This window comes from Chanodichthys erythropterus, chromosome 2 (assembly GCF_024489055.1).
Source record: "Chanodichthys erythropterus isolate Z2021 chromosome 2, ASM2448905v1, whole genome shotgun sequence".
Taxonomy (NCBI): domain Eukaryota; kingdom Metazoa; phylum Chordata; class Actinopteri; order Cypriniformes; family Xenocyprididae; genus Chanodichthys; species Chanodichthys erythropterus.
This window is the reverse complement of record NC_090222.1, coordinates 13,780,747-13,802,979: the sequence shown is the minus strand read 5'-3', so window position 1 is coordinate 13,802,979 and position 22,233 is coordinate 13,780,747. Positions and strand designations below refer to the sequence as shown.

General features: G+C 38.6%; 1 protein-coding gene across 1 annotated transcript; it reads right to left on the bottom strand.

Moving 5' to 3' along the window:
• Positions 1–1,171: 1,171 nt before the first annotated feature.
• Positions 1,172–22,113, bottom strand: kel (Kell metallo-endopeptidase (Kell blood group)). Its single transcript, XM_067401702.1, has 18 exons — positions 21,496–22,113; positions 19,619–19,787; positions 19,213–19,530; positions 16,561–16,688; positions 16,293–16,451; positions 11,047–11,118; positions 10,721–10,909; positions 8,106–8,266; positions 7,878–7,995; positions 7,690–7,785; positions 7,495–7,593; positions 7,337–7,414; positions 7,134–7,237; positions 4,801–4,890; positions 4,347–4,414; positions 4,099–4,259; positions 2,329–2,418; positions 1,172–2,248 (listed from the first exon to the last, which is right to left on the bottom strand). Exons 1-18 carry the CDS (start codon positions 21,520–21,522, stop codon positions 2,084–2,086), a joined length of 2,292 nt encoding a protein of 763 aa, XP_067257803.1. The 5' UTR covers positions 21,523–22,113; the 3' UTR covers positions 1,172–2,083.
• Between the last annotated feature and the right edge of the window lie 120 nt (positions 22,114–22,233).

Here is a 22,233-nt window from a genome sequence, read left to right as displayed (position 1 = left end):
CCCAGGGACGCTGTACTTAGAGATCAATGGTTACAATTTATGTTTAACTCGGTTCCCGAAAATTATAATTGTGGTATCCTTACTGCAATAGTTAATGTTGGACTGCAGTGCACATAATGGCCACAAGAGGGGACTATGTTTATGTATATGGCTGTTTTCCGTATGAGGTACTCTTCTGAGTGAGTGCTAACGTTGTACATTTTCTGTCGCTGCTTGTGGAGATTAAAGAGTTCAGTCTCTCGGGAATTATTGTCTTTTGTGTTCATTTGGCACAACACCACAATAATCCACATGTAAAACTGTGCAGCACACGTTATGGTAAGAGGCGTGACCTTTCCGGGCAAGGAGCGCTAAGCTGCTGTCGAATCACAACACAGGAACCGCTGGCACAATCAGAACTCGTTACATATTTCTGAAGGAGGGACTTCATAGAACAAAGAAGTCATCAGCCCGTTGTTATGACAGTGGAAACAGCGGTATACAGATGAGTAAATTATGTGAAAAATACTGTTTTTTTTAACACATGTTATATTGCACTCTATAAACACAATCAAAGCTTCAAAAAAACACGAAAAACGGGACCTTTAAAACCTGCGGCTCGTGACGACACATTAATGTCCTAATACACGAAACGATCGGTTTGTGCGAGAAACCGAACATTATTTATATAATTTTTACCTCTAATACACCACTATGTCCAACTTCGTTCAGCTTCCTGTTAGTGAGGTCAAAAAACGCGTTGTGATGACGGAAGTGATGTCTCGCCCATATACTTCAATGAGTGCGAGACATCACTTCCGTTGTCAGAGCGCGATCAGACCTCACTAGCCGGAAGCTGAACGAAGTTGGACATAGTGGTGTATTACAGGTAAAAAATTATATAAATACTGTTCGGTTTCTCGCACAAACCGATCGTTTCGTGTCTTAGGACATTAATGTGTCGTCACGAGCCGCAGGGTTTAATTTTGATTTGTCTATGGAAGTTTTTTTCGACTCTTATTGTTCAAGTTCCCAATCACTGCTATTATTTGACTGACAGACGGCAGCGGTTGCAGTTAAAAATCATAATTTGCGTTCGACTGAAGAAAAAAAGTCATCTACATCTTGGATGCCCTGGGGGTAAGCAGATAAACATCAAATTTTCATTTTTGGGTGAACTATCCCTTTAATGATGCCTCAAAATAGGCAGTTAAAAAAATAAATTCTAAAAAAACAAAAAAACAAAAAAAAAACAATCTATGGGGTATTTTGAGTTGAAACTTCACAGACACATTCAGGGGACACCTTAGACTTATATTAAATCTTTTAAAAACGCGTTCTACGGCACCTTTAATAATGTATTGTAAAATACTGTTAAATGACATTATGTTATTATAATACATTTGACCATTTTAAACACCAACAATAGCAAGAATTTTCGATTTTTTGCTAGTGTTATCATCAAAACAAACCCAGAACTTTCACAATTGCTACACAGCAGAAAAAGATACAAAACACACCTCAGCGTTTTTTCAAATATAACAGTGGCATTTATGATACATTCAAACCTCAGACCACAAACTGTATTTACACTAGAGAGAATAAAAATACAAAATAATCATCATTAATGAATGACTGACTTGTAGTAACCAGTTTAACTGTGGTATTCATAGTAAGACTATAGTTACCACATATTAAACCAGTGTAACTTTGTAAACAAACTAGGAAATGCTACTGCCATAAGTGTTATAAAAATGCTTGAGATTTCCTGCCTCCCCTTAAATATATTAGTTTGCATGAATCTACAACATTTTCCCCAAAATCCAATACTGTAAAAGCATGGTACATTTTCATGCTTTTGACTGTTTGAATGAAAATTTTGTTTTTAACTGTTCATCATACTGTACATCACTTATCAAATGTGATAATATTGCCTAAATGTATATGTGGCATTTCTAAACCCATTACTAATCCAGTGAATATAAAAAGGTTAATGATCTCTGGAATGACTTTCTCATATTTTCACTAAACATTGAGCAGCTCCAATGGTTCAATAGTCCCAAACCAGCTCCATCAGCTCCACTGAGAATTGTTCCTCGCAGATTCAGTGCAGCGTTCGACTCTGACACATCTCGTGAGGAGAACTCTGAGATTTATTCAGGCAGGTCAGCGATTTGGGGCAGAAGCCTGAGCTCGAACAAAGGACAGTCACCAGAAAGGAAGGTTCAAAGGGCATGAACTCGCGGTAGGAGTCAGCATCACACGTTACCTGTAACATTTGATTTGAATGTTAGATTAGCACACATGCTTGAGTGCCTGTGTAATTCTCTGTGTAAAATCTCTCAGTACCTTAGTAAAGGATGAGAGGAACAGGTGAATGTAAGAAAGGCCTGATAGAGAGGAGTCCGTTGGATGCCTTGTGAAACTCATCTTATAAGCCTGTAAGGAACAAATATGGAATATAAAAGGTTGACAAAGACAAATGTTGGGTTCATTGCTAAATAACAGTGAAAAGAGTATTATTGCAGACTAGAGCAGAGGTTTTTCAAGTAGGGGGCCACAAAGAAGTGCTAGGGGTCTATTGAAAAGTTTCAAGAAAAACAGTGGACAAAAATGTCAATAAATTAATTAATTTAGTTAAAATAAATGAATAAATAAATAAATAATAAATCTAACACCACTGTACTAAAATGAGTAGAAAAACATAATTTGAACATGGTTTGTACAGACACTGTAAAATTAAATTCCAGGACATTCAAGGACTTCAAGCACTACTTTTTTGGCTTTCAAGGACTACAATCAGAGATCTCACTTATCAAAACAATATCTTCAAGCACTTTAAGCACCTTGTAAGAACCCTGTTAATAGTACTTAATACCCAGCTAACAATATTATATTATATGAACATTTTTCTAACGTTCTTATTAAATATGAAAACGTTATTTCTGAATGTTCTATGAACGTCCAAAATGTCAAGTATTTTTATTGTTTTATAACCTTTTCTTTTTTTTTGGATATGCAAACATTAAAGGATTAGTTCACTTCAGAATTAATTTCCTGATAATTTACTCACCCTCATGTCATCCAAGATGTTTTTGTCTTTCTTATTTTAAGTCAAAAGGAAATTAAGGTTTTTGCTGAAAACATTCCAGGATTTTTCTCCTTATAGTGGACTTCAGTGGGGAACAATGGGTTTAAGGTCCAAATTACAGTTTCAGGGCAGCTTTCAAAGGGCTGTACATGATCCCAGACGAGGAATAAGGGTCTTATCTATCGGTCATTTTCGATCAAATTATTATATATTATATATATAATAATATTATATATATATATATATTATATACAAACTATGCCCCTGTATATATACCGGGCATTTTTTTGTGGGGGGGATGGGGGGGAGGTAACCCCCCCAATATTCAAATCCATCAGTTATAACCCCCCCAATACAATACAACCATACCAACATTCAACCCCCACAAAGCTGAAACCAAATCTACACCCTTGTATGTATGTATATATATATATATATATATATATATATATATATATATATATATATATATATATATATATATATATATATATATATACAGCTATGGAAAAAATTAAGAGACCACTCCAAGTTCAGAAATCAATGTTAAGTGGTCTCTTAATTTTTTCCATAGCTGTATATATATACACACACTTCTTAACCAGAAATGCTCGTCTTGCACTGCTCTGCTCTGCAATCATCACGTCGGTGGAAGTACAGAGTAAGTGTTTAGAAATCCAACATGCAAAGTACAAAAAAAGGTAATCCAACGATGTCTGAAGTTGGAGGAGAAAATGAGATGGAGTTTTTCGCCCTACAGCAGTACTTCCGCCTACATCACGCATGACCTTTCCAACATGATTACATAATATGTGGCGCATCACAGAGCAGTGCAAGACAAGCATTTGTGGTTAAAAAATATATTATTATTATTTATTTTTTTTTTAAATGATTGATCGTTTCCCTTGATATGCCCCTTATTCCTTTGCTGGGATCGTGTAGAGCCCTTTGAAGCTGCACTGAAACTGTAATTCGGAACGAATTCAAGTCATTGAAGTCTAGAATACAATAAGAATAAGCTAACTTACATCCAGTGCCACCTGTAGAGCAGAGTACTGCACCCAAACCTCCTGCTGTTTAGAGGGGGGAAGAGAGAATGTGCCAGCCTGTCCCGAACCCTTGGTCACACTCAGATAATGAGACCACACGCACATACTCTCTGACTCTGGGTTGTCGGCCTGTGTGTGGACTAGTGACGAGAAACATAGAAGAGGATTAAAAACACTCAAAAACACATTACGCATGCATATTCATATTGAAATCCATACTAACTTACTATCAGGAAGCAGAAGGTGGAGAAGATCTTTAGCCATCAGAGATCCCAGAGTCCCATAATTCAGTGCCCTAGAGAATATTATAACTCTATTATAATATAATATTAGAATATAATAATCTCTCTCTCTTGATAGGTTAATTCATTCAAATAAATGTTATAATTCACTTCGCCTCCACGTCGTGCATTTAAATCGTTTAATGCATAGCTAGCTGTGGATTATCCCTTATGTAAACATTTTTTATCTAACTTTCATACATTCATATTTCTGCATCATACATCCTTAGCAAATAAAACCTAGAATTGTGTGCATTCTAAGAATGAGGAATAATCACAGTAAAATTACACATAACATAATAACATTTTACTAACAGCGGTGCAAAGTTTATCAAGATATACCCATATTAATATTTTTACCACTGACTAAATATTCTGTGTTTATGTTGTAAAAAGATACCTGGGATATGAAGAATGGAAGAAAGGCAAAACAAACATTCCAACAGGGATGATGATGTCATTACCAAAGATGGATGGAGTGATAGACAAACTAGAGGAGAGGAAAGACAAATGTAAAATGGATGATGACTTTTATTAAAATGCCTTTTATTGATCTTATTGTAAATGATTCATCCCTGTACATGTTTCACTTTATTCAAAATGTCATAACTTGATTTTCCGGTGAAATGATTTTTACAATCATTTAGTCCACTTAAACAACAACCTTTTTTGCAATCAACCTTAAGCTCACATTCAGAGCTTCCTCCATCCCTTTAACAACCGACAGATAGATCCAAGTCCCAGCCCTACTTTTTTCTTCATTTTTGTTAATCCGTTTCACTCGTATGTATGCACAATACGGAAAAAAAAGATGTTGCTCTATTACATAGCGACTTTAATATCAGAATAGTGGTAAAAATTCCGAACCGTTCCGTACCACTTTTTTGGGACCCTTCAGTTGGGGTAGCACTATAGTACCAATATTACTGGTACCACAAGGGAGGAGCTACACTCACTGCAGAACGTTGATTGGTTGACAGAGAATCTTCACTTGAGCGTGCTACAAAGGGAATGACAACACAATACCGTTGCAACACAATGTGTATTTTTTGGCTGTTTTTCCTTGCAGAATTCAGCCTTTGCTCAAACAAAGCTGCTGTATGTCCTCCATTGTTTTTTACTGTCACTTCTTCACATGAGAATGATGTTGATCTCTACTTTCTGGCATACACCACGCCTATCAAGTAAGGGTACTGTTGGTGGTGGAAACGCAAGCTGGTTCAGGGTTTACCGTCCCAATTCGTACTGGACTGTACTGAACTGAACCGTACCACTTGGTGGAAACAAGCCATTAGATAAATGTGAAATTAAAGGTGCAATATGTAAGAATTTTGCAGTAAAATATCCAAAAAACACTAGGCCAGTGTTATATATTTTGTTCACTTGAGTACTAACAATATCCCAAATGTTTGCAAATATTTGTAAATCGTGAGCAAATTGCAATTTTAACCAAGGCTCCGTGACGTGTGAGGAGTCGCCTGTCAATTGTGTCATACCCGCATTATCCTCGGTTTCTGGTTTTATTTTGTAGAAACCATGGAAACACCAAAGATGCTTTACCATGCCTCAGAGAAAAACACTATTTTGTCAAGTAGCTAACATAGCATAATCAGATGCAGCTTTATGTTTAGTAACAGTAATACAGCATTTTCTCCATTATACAATACGTTTTAAAATAAGTTCCATACCATTTATTAATACAGCCCATCCAGCATTTAATATGATATTCTAAAATTGATCTAGCTTACTCAGTGTGTCTCAAACAAGTGTCTCACAGCAGCCGCCGAGCAAACGCTCAGAGTAACGTTATAACATCATTTTCAACACACACTCAAATGTAGCCAATATGATAAACAGAGCTGCGTTACCTCATACTCATGACTGGAATAGCGGAAGCGGCGCCAGCGACTGTGTCATAATAAAAGTTCAGCTGCTCGCGGCGTGTGTTGCGCAATCACTCCAGCAGCCTCGTTCAGCTCCCACAACACTCGGTCCTGCTCTGCTTCATACTACAGTAACGTTAATAATCCCATCCATGAACATGATTTCTTCCTGAGTCCTATCCCAATTCTTTTATACCAGGTGTGAGGTGAATGTCCCAAGATTTCGCCCTCAAACTTGACATCATCAAGCTATACCTTTGTTTTGAATAGGCCTCTAGCGACCTCTAGCGGACAGAGGATCTTACATATTGCACCTTTAAAGTTAATTAGCGGTTTAGTTAATGTGAACTAAAATTTGACATTCAGATCAAATTAGTTGAGTCTTTTGAAGATAAACACTATTTGCATAATCATAAATATAAAATAATATGTACTGCAAATAACAGGTCACATGAGCATTATAATGTATTAATTTTGAGTTTTTCAAATGTTTATTTTGGGAGGAGGGGAATTAATTGATAATTAAAAAATAAAAGTATATTTGAAAGTATATTAGTTAAGAAATAAAAGTAAAACCTTTGTATAATATATAAAATAAAATATTATAAATACATATTTTATATAAAAATAAAATAAAATAATTATAAATATAATAATAAATATAAAAAATTAATATAATATATTTATATTACTGTAAAAAAAACAACTATACACATAGTTATATGTATAAAAACTGTGATTTTAAATAGACTACTATGAAATAATATAAAAATCCAACAATTTTTTTTCATATTTGGCATTGTGACAAAACATTACCTTAAAGTTCATTGCTTAATATGCGAGCACTCACCCTTCAGTCCATGTGCCGTGTGAGAGCAGACTCCACCTGCTCTTCTGCTCCAGCATCAGCATCTGCAGGAAGTTGGAGAAAAAATCCTCCTCTTTCAAATCCATCTAGTGTGAAGAGGAAGAGAAACACAGCGAATGAAGAATATTTAATTCACTCATCACGCTACACTGATTGTCCATTTATGTATCTTCAAATAAGGCTACCTCTGCATAGAGATGGTCGAGTTCTGTATGACTGAGGTTATTTTTTTTAGTGGAGAGTCTTGGATTAAGAGATTTTATCTGAAAAAGATAGGATTATCAGAACAAAATCCATACGCAGTTTAATTTCGATATAGTTTTGAATATGATTCACAACATACTTTATTCAAAATAAAGCCTGATGACGTTTTGTCCCTCCAGCTCAGATCTGTTAGTTTCTTCTTGAGGGATGAATAAACATCATTAATCAACTCTTCAGCCTGGCAGAGAGAAAAATACATGTGTCATTGCTCTATTAAATACATGTTTGTGCATAATCAATCCATTATTTCTTCATGAGTCCAACCAAAATGTACCTCTTTCTGTGCATGTCTTTCTCTAATTACATGACTGAGTAAGACATCAAATCCTCGCTCTGTCTGCTGAACACATCGCCACCAGCGTGGCATCTCCTAAAATCACAGATAGTGTAAGCGAATGAAATATATAATGCAGTCTGAACTGAAACTTCACTTTGTGAGGAATTAATTCAATGCCGACCCACCTCCTGCGTGTCTCCAGTCACAATGGAATAGTTTCTCATTGTTTGGAAGAACCTCGAGTCCAGCGCAGGTAAGAGTGTTTGCAAAAGACTAAAGATCATGTACGTGTGAAGAGGACCACTGCAGATTTATACACAGGCACATACGGACAAAAAACAAAAACAAAAAACATTTGTATCATTTATGAAGATCTATCACTTTTTAAGAAATCATGCCAAAGAGTGACTTACGTGCCCATTGTCTCATGCAGGGATTGCCATTGGCTGATTGTCTGGGACATGTGGATAATGTATGGGAGATTGTGGACTAAAACAATATCTGATTGGCTGATAGGAAGAGGCTGAAATATGGCTTGTAGGCAAGCAAGCCAATCAATGGCTGAAGCCCGAGTCTGTGAGGCACAGGAAAAACAGCTCCTTTAGAACACAGTTCACTTACAATACATTATTTGGGTTAATGACATTTATTCAGATCTATTCTATGTACTTAAATAATCAATTTATTCACACAATAACTTGAATCACATCTTCTATGATGAGCATGTTTTTAATTTTTGAAATAGAATTTACATATTTTGATATTTTTGGGGGGCAAATTTTTTTGGGGGAAATGTGTAAATGTGTGATATACGGAAGAGGATTAGGGCCAAGCAATAATGAAAAAAATAAAACCATCTCAAGATTAAAGTTGTTAAATTTCGAGAAAAAACTTGTCAAATTTCGTGAAAAAATTTTAAATAAAATGCTGAGAATAAACTCATTAAATTACGAGAAAAAACTCGTTAAATTTCGAGAAAAAGGTCGAGATAAAATGTTGAGAATAAACTCATTAAATTACGAGAAAAAGTCGTTAAATTATGAGAAAAAAGTTGAGATAAAATGTTGGGAATAAAGTCATTAAATTATGAGAAAAAAAGTCGTTAAATTACGAGAACAAATTCATTAAATTATGAGAAAAAACTCGTTAAATTTCGAGAAAAAAGTTGAGATAAAATGTTGAGAATAAACTTGTTAAATTACGAGAAAAAACTTGTTAAATTTTGAGAAAAAAGTCGAGATAAAATGTTGAGAATAAAGTCATTAAATTACAAGAAAAAAGTTGTTAAATTACGAAAAAAAAGTAGAGATAAAATGTTGGGAATAAAGTCATTAAATTACGAGAATAAACTCATTAAATAACGAGAAAAAAGTCGTGAAGTTACGAGAACAAATTCGTTAAATTACGAAAATAAATTTGTTAATTTAATGACTTTATTCTCAACATTTTATCTCGACTTTTTTCTCAAAATTTAAGGAGTTTTTTTCTTGTAATTTAACAAGTTTATTCTCAACATTTTATCTCGACTTTTTTCTTGAAATTTAATGTTTTTTTTCGTAATTTAATGAGTTTATTCTCAACATTTTATCTCAACTTTTTTCTTGAAATTTAACAAGATTTTTCTCGAAATTTAACAACTTTAATCTCGAGATGGTTTTATTTTTTTTTATTATTGCCTGGCCCTAATCCTCTTCGTAGTGATACAACTGTCCTGATATATAATAATGAAGAAAAAAATAAAGCCTAATTAAAATTAAATTCTTGAAAGGAAACAATTTTGTAGTTTGGCCTAAACATTTATTATTTCTTAGATTTTTTTTTTTTTTTTTCAAATCTTCACTGCTTATTAATTTTTTTTAAAATTGTCAACCAAATCCAAGTCATGTGGTCAACAAAATCATAGGACCAGCCAACATTATTGTTATTGTTAATTAAAGCTGAAATAAAAAATATATGAAAGCTATTTAAAAAAAATAAAAATGACAACAAATTTACTAAAACTTTAAAATTGAAAATTAAAAATAAAAGCCATTTCAAAATATGATTAAATCCTATAATATATAAATAATACTAAAATAAACTCTGTGTGAGGTCAATGAGCCTTTTAAAATATCAAACGATTCAACCTTTTTATGACAAGGTTAGTTGTACTGTAATATAGTGCTGCTGCCCAAAATAGTTAATTAATAAAGTAAATAATTTATGATATTTGAAAAAAAAAAAAATAAAATAAATAAAGACATTTTTGAAAATAAAACTTGTAATAAGTTGTAAAGAAAATACTTTTTACTATTTATATCACATGATATCTTGAAATTTAAGCTTGAAAAGGAATAAAATCTTGAAAAAGGAATAAAAGTTTTTCCAAAATCATATGAAACAAACATGAATACAAAGAGAACATTTCAACTGTTAACTGTCAGCGTAGTGGAACACATGGTGTTCTTTAAAAATGCAAAGCCTTAAAAATACAACACATCTAAATGCAAGCACAGCTAATGTAATGCAATTTTTTTTTTCAATTAGTGCAATTCAACAAGCTTTTTATTTCAAAGACTTTTGGCATTAATTTACTTCCATAGTGCTTTTTATTGCTTTTTTTCTCTATGCCATACAGTAATCATCATAAATTATGTATTATTAGAAGGCTTAAACACTCAAAATTCCCTCATTCTGTGGAAACAATTTTGAAATTGGACATTACTATGGAAACGGTTCTTTAAAACCTTTTAGCAGCCTCAGTTTTAAGAATATCAACTTCAAATTTGGCATTGACTTTCTAGCAATTTTACTTTCACTTACAATTTACAATTTTGCTTTCACTTCTGCAATAATCTGCTGAGTGTCGTCTTTAAAAAGAGACCAAGCTTAAGTCAAAAAAAGTTTGTGTGTGTGACAATTAATAGGTTAAACTAGATTTTTTTTTTTTTTTTTTTTAAGATTTTTGTGATTGTGAACACTCTTATTTGTTATTGACCCATTTATATATGTCAGACAGGAAAACCAATTTACACAAAAACACACAGACCTGTAGCTCTCGGATGGTAATTCTGTGGTAGAGTAACTTCTGACTAAGGCGGTAGCGAAGAGGAGATGTGGCCACAGCGAGAGTTGTGGACAGAGATATGTAAAGACCACAGTGCTGAGTGGTTCCATTGGAGGGAACACCCAAGAGAGCCAAATACTGACCACAGGATGAATAGAATGGACGCAAATACTGAGAAATAGGAACAGAGAAAGACAAAAAAAGAGATGTTAACAAAATACCAAAGAACCCTGTATAATAATGCATTATGAGCATTAGCCGCTAGTTATATGTGAAATCTGGTGCTAAGCTGAACAGGTAATACTTACCCGAGTACTAGCTTTGGATTTATGTGTCTCGCTATTCCAGTCAATAGGGAATTGAAAATGAGGTTCATCAATCTATGGAAATGTAAACAGCAATGTAAACACCCAACAAATATAAACACCCAACACACACACTTAAAACTCATTAAAAAATGACCTGCAGATTTATGCAATATAAAAATGCATTTAGAAAACAAAAATGTTTTGAATTCACTGCAATATATGTTACATTATCCATTTTTCCATTACATTACAAAATTAAATAAAATATAAAACTAAATGAATTCCTTAATTTTTAAATTCTTAAATTGTCCTCTTTTTTATAGATGGTAATGAAATTGAAAGACTAACACCAGAGTAAGTGTTCAGCTCGACTAATTGTTTTGATAGCTTTTTATTTTTTTAGATTTGAAATATATTTTAATATGCTATTATTGTAGATATTGCTGTCTTGTTCAGTTTAGTATTATGATAGGTTTTGAACTTAAGTTTAAAGAGGTCAAGAATTGAGAAATCAAATTTTCCTGGATTTTTTGACGTGTAAGAGGTCATTGTACTATAAAAACATCCTAAGTTTCAGAACTCAAAACTTCCTTAATCCAAAAAAACAAGCTCTGAAAATGACTAGTTTGGGATTTCGTCACATTATGACGTAATAGTGCGACGACAGTCCGCCTCTGCAAAATCTAATTAATGCATACTTCATCATCATTACATCTTTGGCCCCACCTACTGACACGTTAGTGAGAAGAGAGATACAGGACCACTGGACTAAAAACAACATTATCTTCCAATGGATCCTAATGCTGTTACGTGTAGCTGGTAGAAGGATGAGGCAGATACAGATTTCCACAATATAGATACTTCTTTAATAGATACAGGGCAGGAACACCAAACATACACATAACTTAAACAGAGAACGGACAAGGAGTGCAGGGAGTGCGTGCATTATAAAGGGAGTGCAGATGATAGAGTCCAGGTGCAGGTGATCCGTGATGATGAGGAGCTGACAAGGGAAGTGAGTGCAGGTGTGGAGAACAGGAGGATCTTGGGAAATGGAGTCCAGGGGAACAAGGGATCTGTGACAGTACCTCCCCCTCCCGGTAGGCGCGTCCTCGCGCCGTAGATGTAACAACCGGGAGGGGGGTGGGCGCCCTGGAGACCTCAAGCCGGAGCAGGGGGAGGAGCAGACTGGAGTGGAGGTCTCCAGGGCAGGTTCAAAAGCCATGGCGGGTCAGGGGCCGTGGGCAGCCATGGCGGGTCAGGGGCCGTGGGCAGCCATGGCGGGTCAGGGGCCGTGGGCAGGGGCCGTGGGCAGCCATGGCGGGTCAGGGGCCGTGGGCAGCCATGGCGGGTCAGGGGCCGTGGGCAGCCATGGCGGGTCAGGGGCCGTGGGCAGCCATGGCGGGTCAGGGGCCGTGGGCAGCCATGGCGGGTCAGGGGCCGTGGGCAGCCATGGCGGGTCAGGGGCCGTGGGCAGCCATGGCGGGTCAGGGGCCGTGGGCAGCCATGGCGGGTCAGGGGCCGTGGGCAGCCATGGCGGGTCAGGGGCCGTGGGCAGCCATGGCGGGTCAGGGGCCGTGGGCAGCCATGGCGGGTCAGGGGCCGTGGGCAGCCATGGCGGGTCAGGGGCCGTGGGCAGCCATGGCGGGTCAGGGGCCGTGGGCAGCCATGGCGGGTCAGGGGCCGTGGGCAGCCATGGCGGGTCAGGGGCCGTGGGCAGCCATGGCGGGTCAGGGGCCGTGGGCAGCCATGGCGGGTCAGGGGCCGTGGGCAGCCATGGCGGGTCAGGGGCCGTGGGCAGCCATGGCGGGTCAGGGGCCGTGGGCAGCCATGGCGGGTCAGGGGCCGTGGGCAGCCATGGCGGGTCAGGGGCCGTGGGCAGCCATGGAGGGTCAGGGGCCGTGGGCAGCCATGGAGGGTCAGGGGCCGTGGGCAGCCATGGAGGGTCAGGGGCCGTGGGCTGCCATGGCGGGTCAGGGGCCGTGGGCAGCCATGGAGGGTCAGGTGCAGCGGGCTGCCATGGAGGGTCAGGAGCCGTGGGCAGCCATGGAGGGTCAGGAGCCGTGGGCAGCCATGGAGGGTCAGGTGCAGCGGGCTGCCATGGCGGGTCAGGAGCCGTGGGCAGCCATGGAGGCTCAGGGGCCGTGGGCAGCCATGGAGGGTCAGGGGCCGTGGGCAGCCATGGAGGGTCAGGTGCAGCGGGCTGCCATGGAGGGTCAGGAGCCGAAGCCTTCGCGCCAATGAGCCCAGGCATCGCTGAAGGACTGGCGGGTGATGGCGGAACTGTAGGCTCCGCCGACCGAAGCGCAGCCGGTGCTCCAGAAGGCCGCAGTGGAAGACAGACGACATACAACAAAGTGAACACTGGGGAGAGTGAGGAGGCCAACTGGAGCTGAGGGACGGAGTGACGGAGCAAAGACGGAGGAGTGCAGTCCAGAAGTGAGGGCAGGCCGACGAAGGAACAAGGTGTGAACGGGGGCAGGATGGAGACTGGTGACACTAGTGGACTGCTGGACAACGGTGGAGCAGAGGGAGGTTGGAGCCGGGGTGAAGGTAATCGCCCAGAGGTCCGAGGTGGACATCTGGGCGAGGGGGCTTGAGGTGGAGGTTCAGTGCTGAGACATATGGAGCGGAGGGCTTGGTCGGCTGAGACTTGAGCTGAGGGCTCGGCGGCGGCGGCTGGAGCGGCTGGCTCGGCGGCGGCTGGAGCTGAGGGCCAATCCATACCCTCAAATACAATTAAGATTCCCGTAGGAACGGGCACGGGCTCTGGAGATACTGGAGCGGGCTCTGGAGACACTGGAGCGGCTTCCTTCCTCCTCCTCCGCTTACGGGACCCAGTGGAGGAGTGTGGGTTCCGTGTGGGGCTGGCAGGGCGTTCGCTGGAGGGGTATGCGGAGGAAGACTGAGGTTGACCGACTGGCCCGGCCAACCATGTTTCTGGATGGACTAGAGACAGACACCCATCCTGAACCCAATCTACTACGAATTTGGAGTCATTTAACCATAAAATGGAATTTATAGTTTCACTTAAGGAGAATCGGTAATCGGGTTCACCAAAACGGATGGTGTCATCATCTAGTCCATCCAGAAACAGGGAGATCAAACGTGCTTCAGGCCAGTCGGACAAACAAACGAGCTCAGCGAACTCCTCCACATACCTTTCCAGCGAACGACCCACCTGCAGGAGCCCGATGAGCCGCTCGCCAGCTGACAGGGAAGAGAGAGGCATGGGAATAGTTGGAGCCAGTGAGCTGGGGAAGATCTCCATCTCCTTGTGGAAAATCCGGCCGTTTTTGGGTCCGTTCTTCTGTAACGTGTAGCTGGTAGAAGGATGAGGCAGATACAGATTTCCACAATATAGATACTTCTTTAATAGATACAGGGCAGGAACACCAAACATACACATAACTTAAACAGAGAACGGACAAGGAGTGCAGGGAGTGAGTGCATTATAAAGGGAGTGCAGATGATAGAGTCCAGGTGCAGGTGATCCGTGATGATGAGGAGCTGACAAGGGAAGTGAGTGCAGGTGTGGAGAACAGGAGGATCTTGGGAAATGGAGTCCAGGGGAACAAGGGATCTGTGACAAATGCTAGGAAAGTGGATATTTATTTTCAACTATGTGAATGTCTCAGTAGAACATTATCGTACTGTTCATTTCACTGTGGATTCTTCGGTAAATCAGTCGCAGTTTCGGCGCAGGCTTTGCAAACAGACTTTCACTGTGAGATATGGAGCTGACAGTAATGCCTAATATAAGTAACCGTGTTAGTTCTAATGTCTGATCGGCGATCAATGATTTCAGATAATGATTCATGTACAGTCAGACATTCTTTGTCTCAAAATCGTTTATTGCTGTTTATGCGTCCGTAAATCAAGCCAGTGACTAAACAGCCAACTTCACATTGTTTCTTGACTAATTGCTTCACATTAGTAGCATAAATCTAAGCCAATCACAACAGTGGGCGTTTACACTGAAGTCTCACAGCAGACACGCCCCTTAAAACAGAGTGTTCAGATAAGAGGGCTAAAATCAGGGTAGAAAATGACCATTTATTTCTAAATTATGACATTTTTGATGTAAAAATTATACTAACATTATAAATGCACCTCAGGAAAAATAAAATAAAATAATATAAAACACCAAAACACACTCCAAACCCATGATCAGCAACTGGTTTTTCATTCTATTCTGGACTTCCCACAAACTGCATTGCAATCATTTCCCAAAATGTAATTTGTGTGGAAATATTATTTCCACACAGGACGTTAACAAAGCTGAAGATGGGTGCAAAGAAGAGAACACAGAGACGTGGAAGCAGAGAAAATAGTGTACCAGAAATTGCCCAAAATATTGGAAGAAAAATATAAATATTGAATTGGGGGTGGGGGTTTATATGAATGTATCTCTAAAGGGAACTGACTGTCTTCAGAAATGTTTTGATGGCATTTTCTTCTCCTCTAACCTCCGTATAATGCCAGTTTATAAGTGCAGCACTGCTTTGTGTACAATGATAACAAAGGAAACACTATATTGCTGCTGTTTCATCTAATCTAAATAAAAAAAAATATGCTAATGCTATGAGTGAAGCATTTTTGTTTGGATCATGATTAAATTCAGCGTTCCAATTTCAAATGGCTACAGATATTTTTGTTTAAGGTCAGTTTGGCCTGTTAAGGCCAATTCACACTGCACAGACAAACATGTTTGTTGGGTTTTGTCTGATCAGTGTGTTACCCTTGTTGGCGTTTGTTAGAGTTGGTCGGTATTTGTTTTCACCATGTTCAATCAGTGTCTGTTGGGGCCGTGTGAACATGACAGTGATTTTTTTCATAGAATTCTAAATCCAATTGCCAACTTGTTTGTTGGTGTTTGTCTGCGTGGTGTCAATTGGCCTTTATAGAGCAAGTAAACAAATATCAGAATCGGAATTAGAATCAGAAATAAAAAATAAAAAAAACATGATCTGTGCATCCCTAGAGTACGTAAACGTGCAAACTGACCTGTAGGTACAGTACATAGAATTATGGTGGTGGTTGTGTCTGACTGAGAAAAGAATTCATGTAAATTGAAAGATGTAGTAAGTTAATTCATTTTGTGTCAAAGCAATGGAAAATGATCCACAGTTTAGCCCACTTAAACTGCTTAATGCTCACTGTATGAAGAGTTTTGAAAAAATGACCTAAGCATTGAGAAATAGTTTATGTAATTATTTTTAATATAATTTAGTATTAGTGATCACCTGTATGTAGTGTTTATTGGAAGCATTTTGCTCTTCACCAGAGTCTGGCCCTACATACACATTGAAGAAAGGAAATGTTGAGTACTGGCTCATCAGCAGGGTGAGGGTGGTGTTAAAATCTTTCTGATTCCATTCACCCGATACTGCCCAGCCACCTAACTACACACACAGAGAGAGGGAGAGAATAAAAAAAACACTTGAGCAAAATACACGATGCAACATAAGAGGTTTTTTTTGTACTTTCTCTTATCCTAAAAAGTGTGTGTACCTGCTGGAGTAGTGTGAGAAAGCGTTCTGGACCCACTTTCTCTGGGGATTCTGCATCCATGCAGGTCTTGAAGAATTTCTTTGCTTTCTGTTCTGCAGCACTCATAGAAACACCCTCCTCAGGAGACTCTGATCACACAGATATCATACAGATTGAAATAACCAATACTTTGGTACATTGTCACGTTGATCAAAATATATTATATGAGTTCAAATATTCTTACCCCCCAAAACATCTAGACCAGGGGTTCTCAACTCTGGCCCTTGAGATCCACTTTCCTGCAGAGTTCAGCTCCAATCCTAATCAAACATACCTGAACCAGCTAATCAAGGTCTTCAGGATTACTAGAGACTTCCAGGCAGGAGTTTTGGAGGTGGTTGGAGCTAAACTCTGCAGGACAGTGGCCCTCCAGGAGTGGAGTCTGACACATGTGGCATTAAATGCAAAAAGGTTGTTATAATCTGTCAAGCATATTTTCCATACATTTCTATTTGATTTTTTTTTTTTTAAATGTGTCCTGAATTGATGAATTGCTCTCAGGTGAATCTTTATTTTCACCATTTAAGGGGAATGTGTGAAGCGTTAGATTTTTCCCACGCTGCATTGCAAGGGAAGGTATCCGATGTGGATGAGAATCTGTGACCCGACAGACCGGGACACCAGGAGGTGTAGAAAGACTTCACTGTAATTCCCCATATAGTTCTGCATGTACAGTTTTGCCTAAGCGGCACTTTACCTTTCTCATTTTGTGTTGCTGTAATCACAAATAAATTGTACTGCAATGTGTTGACAAACAAACAGTAAAAGCATAAATGTGAATCCTGTCCAATCTCTTTCAATCAATATCCCACATACAGTATCTTTGTACTATTGAAATTGATACATGCCAAACAGAACAGGTGTGCATTTTCAATCGTCATCAAAACCGTAGCCATAATTTTCATCAGGAAATGGGTAGTTGACAAATAGGCGGTAAAAAATGCTTTTTTTGTAAAACACCAGTTTTGCAAAAAAAAAGAAAAAAAAAAAGTCTGATGATTGAGAAAATGTGACTCCTTGACAGAGCAAATATTTTTGAAACTTTAAAAACCCCAAATCTTTTTTTTAATGTAATTAATTTGTTTGTTAAAGAAGAAAAAACATTTCATTTTTTTCCATCATCAACCATTTAAAAAAAAAAAATCATCATTTATTAATGAAAATAGCGACGGCTCTTGTCTCCGTGAATACAGTAAGAAACGATGGTAACTTTAACCACATTTAACAGTACATTAGCAACATGCTAACGAAATATTTAGAAAGACAATTTACAAATATCACTAAAAATATCATGTTATCATGGATCATGTCAGTTATTATTGCTCCATCTGCCATTTTCCGCTATTGTTCTTGCTTGCTTACCTAATCTGATGTTTCAGCTGTGCACATCCAGACGTCCTGCCCTTGTCTAATGCTTTGAACATGAGCTGGTATATGCAAATATTGGCGGCGTACATATTAATGATCCCGACTGTTACGTAACAGTCGGTGTTATGTTGAGATTCGCCTGTTCGTCTGAGGTCTTTTAAACAAATGAGATTTACATAAGAAGGAGGAAACAATGGAGTTTGAGACTCACTGTATGTCATTTCAACTCTTGTTATTCAACTGTGCCAAGGTAAATTCAATTTTAAATTCTATGGCAATTCTAAATGTTTAAATTTAAATATTCTGAGACAAAAACTAACCATGTGCCATGTGTCATGGGCTTCACAAGGGGCTTCGGTAACATGACCTTGAATAGGGTCCTTCAAATAATTAAATTTTGTCCGTGGAATTGCCCAGTTTAATATCAGGATATGGCGTCACTCCAGAGGACATGGTTTTTAGTGACAAAATGTACCAAGATCGTACACTTTTACAAATATATGGATGAAAAAAGGATTGCCATTTACTAAAACAGACACTTGTAAAATTATGCCTGAGGTATCTATTAACATTTTTAGGCTTTTCTTTTTTATTTATAAAAGTTGTAATTTATTAAACCATGCTTGAGACAGTCAAACCATAGGACAATTTTGAGATTTGGCTCAAAAATGTAAAAACTCTATTAACAAAACAACAGGTCCCTGTAAAACATAGAAATGTTTAACCATTTACAGCATTTTAAATGATGACAATACTAATTATTTTCATTTTTGTCATGTATAATATTGAAAATGCCATGTAATGTCAACAACCCAAATACTGACAAAGTTCACAGCTATATTAAGCATCTTGATTGTGAACAATGACACAGGGACTTGTCATTCTGATGGCAATGATTTGTTCATTAGCATAAATATTTACATTTAACTTTTGAGAGATGGAGCAAGGACTATATACAGTATACAGGCTTTTGCAGGTAATCCATTGTGTGGTGCTGTTTGTACAAATTCTTTCAAAAATGCACTTAGTGGTTTGCAAATGTTGAGGATGATTCAAGAAATGTACCAAAGACAAACTTTGAATGTTGGCAAAGTCTTGCCTGATAATTGAAAAAAGTCCAGCCTTGGACAGAGGGAAAGAGAGAACGACAGAACTAACAAAGGATAGAATGATAGACACATAGAGCAATGCATAGATATATAGATTCTGTTTTAGGTACAAAAGATATAGTGGAATTTCACTCACCTAGTATTTCTTTAATGGCTTTCAGTAAAGCAGTCTGTCTGTCTGGAAATTTATCTAGCCGTCCATCGCTTTTTCCTTGAACATCTGCCTCTCTTCTCATCCTCAGTAGTCCACCCATGCCCACTTGTCGTTTTTTGTCCAGTTCTCCATTGTCTTCATTGGAGAACCCACTGACTCTCTGTCTCCTCTTGTTAGTGGAAGATCCACCTGCTCCACAGGCATATAGGAAGTAGTCACAGGGGCGAGAAAAGGGATCCATGTCAAGAGAAAACTGCTCTGATGCTCTTAGACAGGCGGGAGAAAGGCAAGGAGGAGCAGCTGAAACACAAGAGATAGAAATCACAACCACTGTTACCAATGAAATTAAACTATACCAGAATAAAGGCCTAGTTCCATAAGCTTGTACCTGATTTCCACTGTGATTCCTTTTGCAGATGGGAATAGATAGCCAAACCTAACGTAGTTGCAAAGAGAGAGGAGGCAAAGAGGACCAATAAGAGACTGCAGTACTTGTTGCAGCCCATTGGATTTGGCTCATCAGAACAAGGCTGTTCCTCTGCTCTCGTGACCATTTCCTGTGGGTACATATTATTGAGATGAACGTGTTGGAATTTAAAAGCACAATTGTGAAAAGTTGGAATGCATAACTCATAGACTTTATGATGGATTGAAATTACATTGCCAGTGAAACATCCAACCACAATGAGAGCAAGTCCAATGAATGTTCACTAAAGGACAATGGAAAGTTAGAGAAGTGAAATTTACGGCAATGACTCATGTTTTTAATGTACATTTTCCACTTAAAGGTGATACAGAGGATCTTTTTGTCGACTGAGAAACCAAAGACTGTTAGTGAGTTTTTGAAATGAGTTCATGCGTAAGAACAACCCCCCTCCTTCCACAGCTCATTTCGAGGGAACGCCTCCCAAAACTCGTGCACGAGTATTGGAACACGAGTGTTTACCACCGGCATTCGCTGTGTCGTGTTAGTGGATTCATTATGTCGGACTCACCACAGGTAACTCATAATCTGCAGTTGTTACTCCTGTCGCCTGACAAAAACATTGCATGCGGCGCCTGTGGAGTGTGGAAAGTTACTGGAGCGCACGTCTCTCACAAGGAACGTAATGGCAGTGATTGATGAGCCAGAGGGTCAATTGTTTACGTGATGATCGCGTAAACAATTGGCTGATGTTTTTAAGGCCCTACCTCGTGCACAGATGATGTATATTAATATTATTACTTTCAGTGCACCTAGTAAATAGTCTTTTATCAGTTAGTAAAGACAGTTTCAAGTAATATTGCAAAAATGTATAAAACAAAACATCCTCTTTAGCACCTTAAACATAGCTAACAGTTAATAATTATATTAATCAAACGTGGACATTAAATATTTATTTGAGTTGTTTTATAATCCTTCATGTAGGCTATTATGTTGTGATTTTTGGGTTTTATTATATAGCCTACGTTAGTTGTTGCGTAACTGACAGGAAGCTTCACAAACCGGGATTTAAACTCAAGTTGCCTGAAAAATAGTCCATTACAATGTAGAAACAATCGGCCAAGCAATAAGACAAAGTCGACAACAATATTACAGAAATATAAAAAATAGGTTATCTGAGGTATTTCTTAGTAACGTTACAGCGATAACGACGAAATGGCGGCAGTAGGTTTACGTAAGAAGAGACGCGGATTCACATTATCGAAAGGTCAGTTTTTCCATTGTCAATAGATAACTTATATAAAACAATTCACAGAGGTTACTATTATCAAACCAGCAGCTTTTCACATGTGAAATTTCGAAACGCAACGATAAATTTGACCGCACATTAAAGACAGCGCCGATTTCAGTTACCTCAAGTGCCATGGACGAAATATCACAATAATATCACACTATCTTGTGATTGACCAATCAGAATCAAGTATTCCAGCGAGCCGTGTAATAGTGAACTTCTATCGCAACAACCCGAGCATTGTGTTGATGAAGGACAGTGAACCAAGAGTCTTAACCACACCACACCACTCATTATGTAGGCCTACTAAAGACCTTTCTGATATTTAAAGCAAGTCTTCACCATTTAGGCAACAACTTAAATGCATATACAGCATAAATACAAGTGCACAGTGGTTCTTATGTGGGTGACTAGAGTTTGAATCTGATTCATGGCATTCCCTGATCCCAGCCCACCTTCTTCTGTCATTTCCTGTGACTACCACTGTCATATTAATACAACTGGCTAAAGCCCCAAACAATGAAAATTGGGTGTATCTTGAAAGCCTCACCTGATGAACAGCTGGGTTCTCGTCCATTCTTCTTTTGTGGCCGTTTGATCAGAATTCTTCCAACATGTTGGTCTTCCAGCGAAGCTTTCTATTTCGTCACACTGTTCCTCTTTCTATCTCTTCCTCCGTCAACCACAAGTCATCCAACTACTATCTTCCCTCATCACGTTCTTGGTTCACTCTTTCACTTACTGATAAACATGTAATGACCCGACATCCCACAAGACCCCTCTCTTTTACACATGCATAAATAGGGCATTTCTGGATGCATTTCCTGAACTTCACCATTTCTTAAATTTATGAGGGCCAGAAGATGATTTTGCTCCAAAATCTGAATTGGATCAAGTCACCCAAGTCAAACTTGGGAAAACACAAACACTAAATGGGAAAAAAAAAAGCTACAAGTACATTTTTAAAGCTTCATCAGTGTAGGAAGTGTCATAGTTAATATTCATAAATATTCACATTTTTACATACACAGACGTCGACACTCCTGACTATCAGTGGCGTGTGTGAAGCTGGTGCGGGCTGATAAGAATTGAGGGGGTGTGAGAGGAGCAAAACCACAAAAGAGCACGTCACACATTGCGTGGGAACGAACATGTTTGGAAGCCGTCACATGGTGAAAACGTAAATGCATACGGACCATCAAAAATACACATTACTATAAGAAGAAAATGAAACTGAAAAAAGATGGGAAACATTTTCTTTTAAATCCATTGAAAGATAAAACACAAA

What these genes read in the sequence shown, in the direction of transcription:
- kel (XM_067401702.1), bottom strand. Translation starts at nt 21,522, where the DNA reads ATGGACGAGAACCCAGCTGTTCATCAG. An exon ending in AGAACCCAGCTGTTCATCAG is followed by an intron (nt 19,788 to 21,495) that starts GTGAGGCTTTCA and finishes ATGTACCCACAG; the next exon opens with GAAATGGTCACGAGAGCAGA. An exon ending in AGCCATTAAAGAAATACTAG is followed by an intron (nt 16,689 to 19,212) that starts GTGAGTGAAATT and finishes CTGTGTGATCAG; the next exon opens with AGTCTCCTGAGGAGGGTGTT.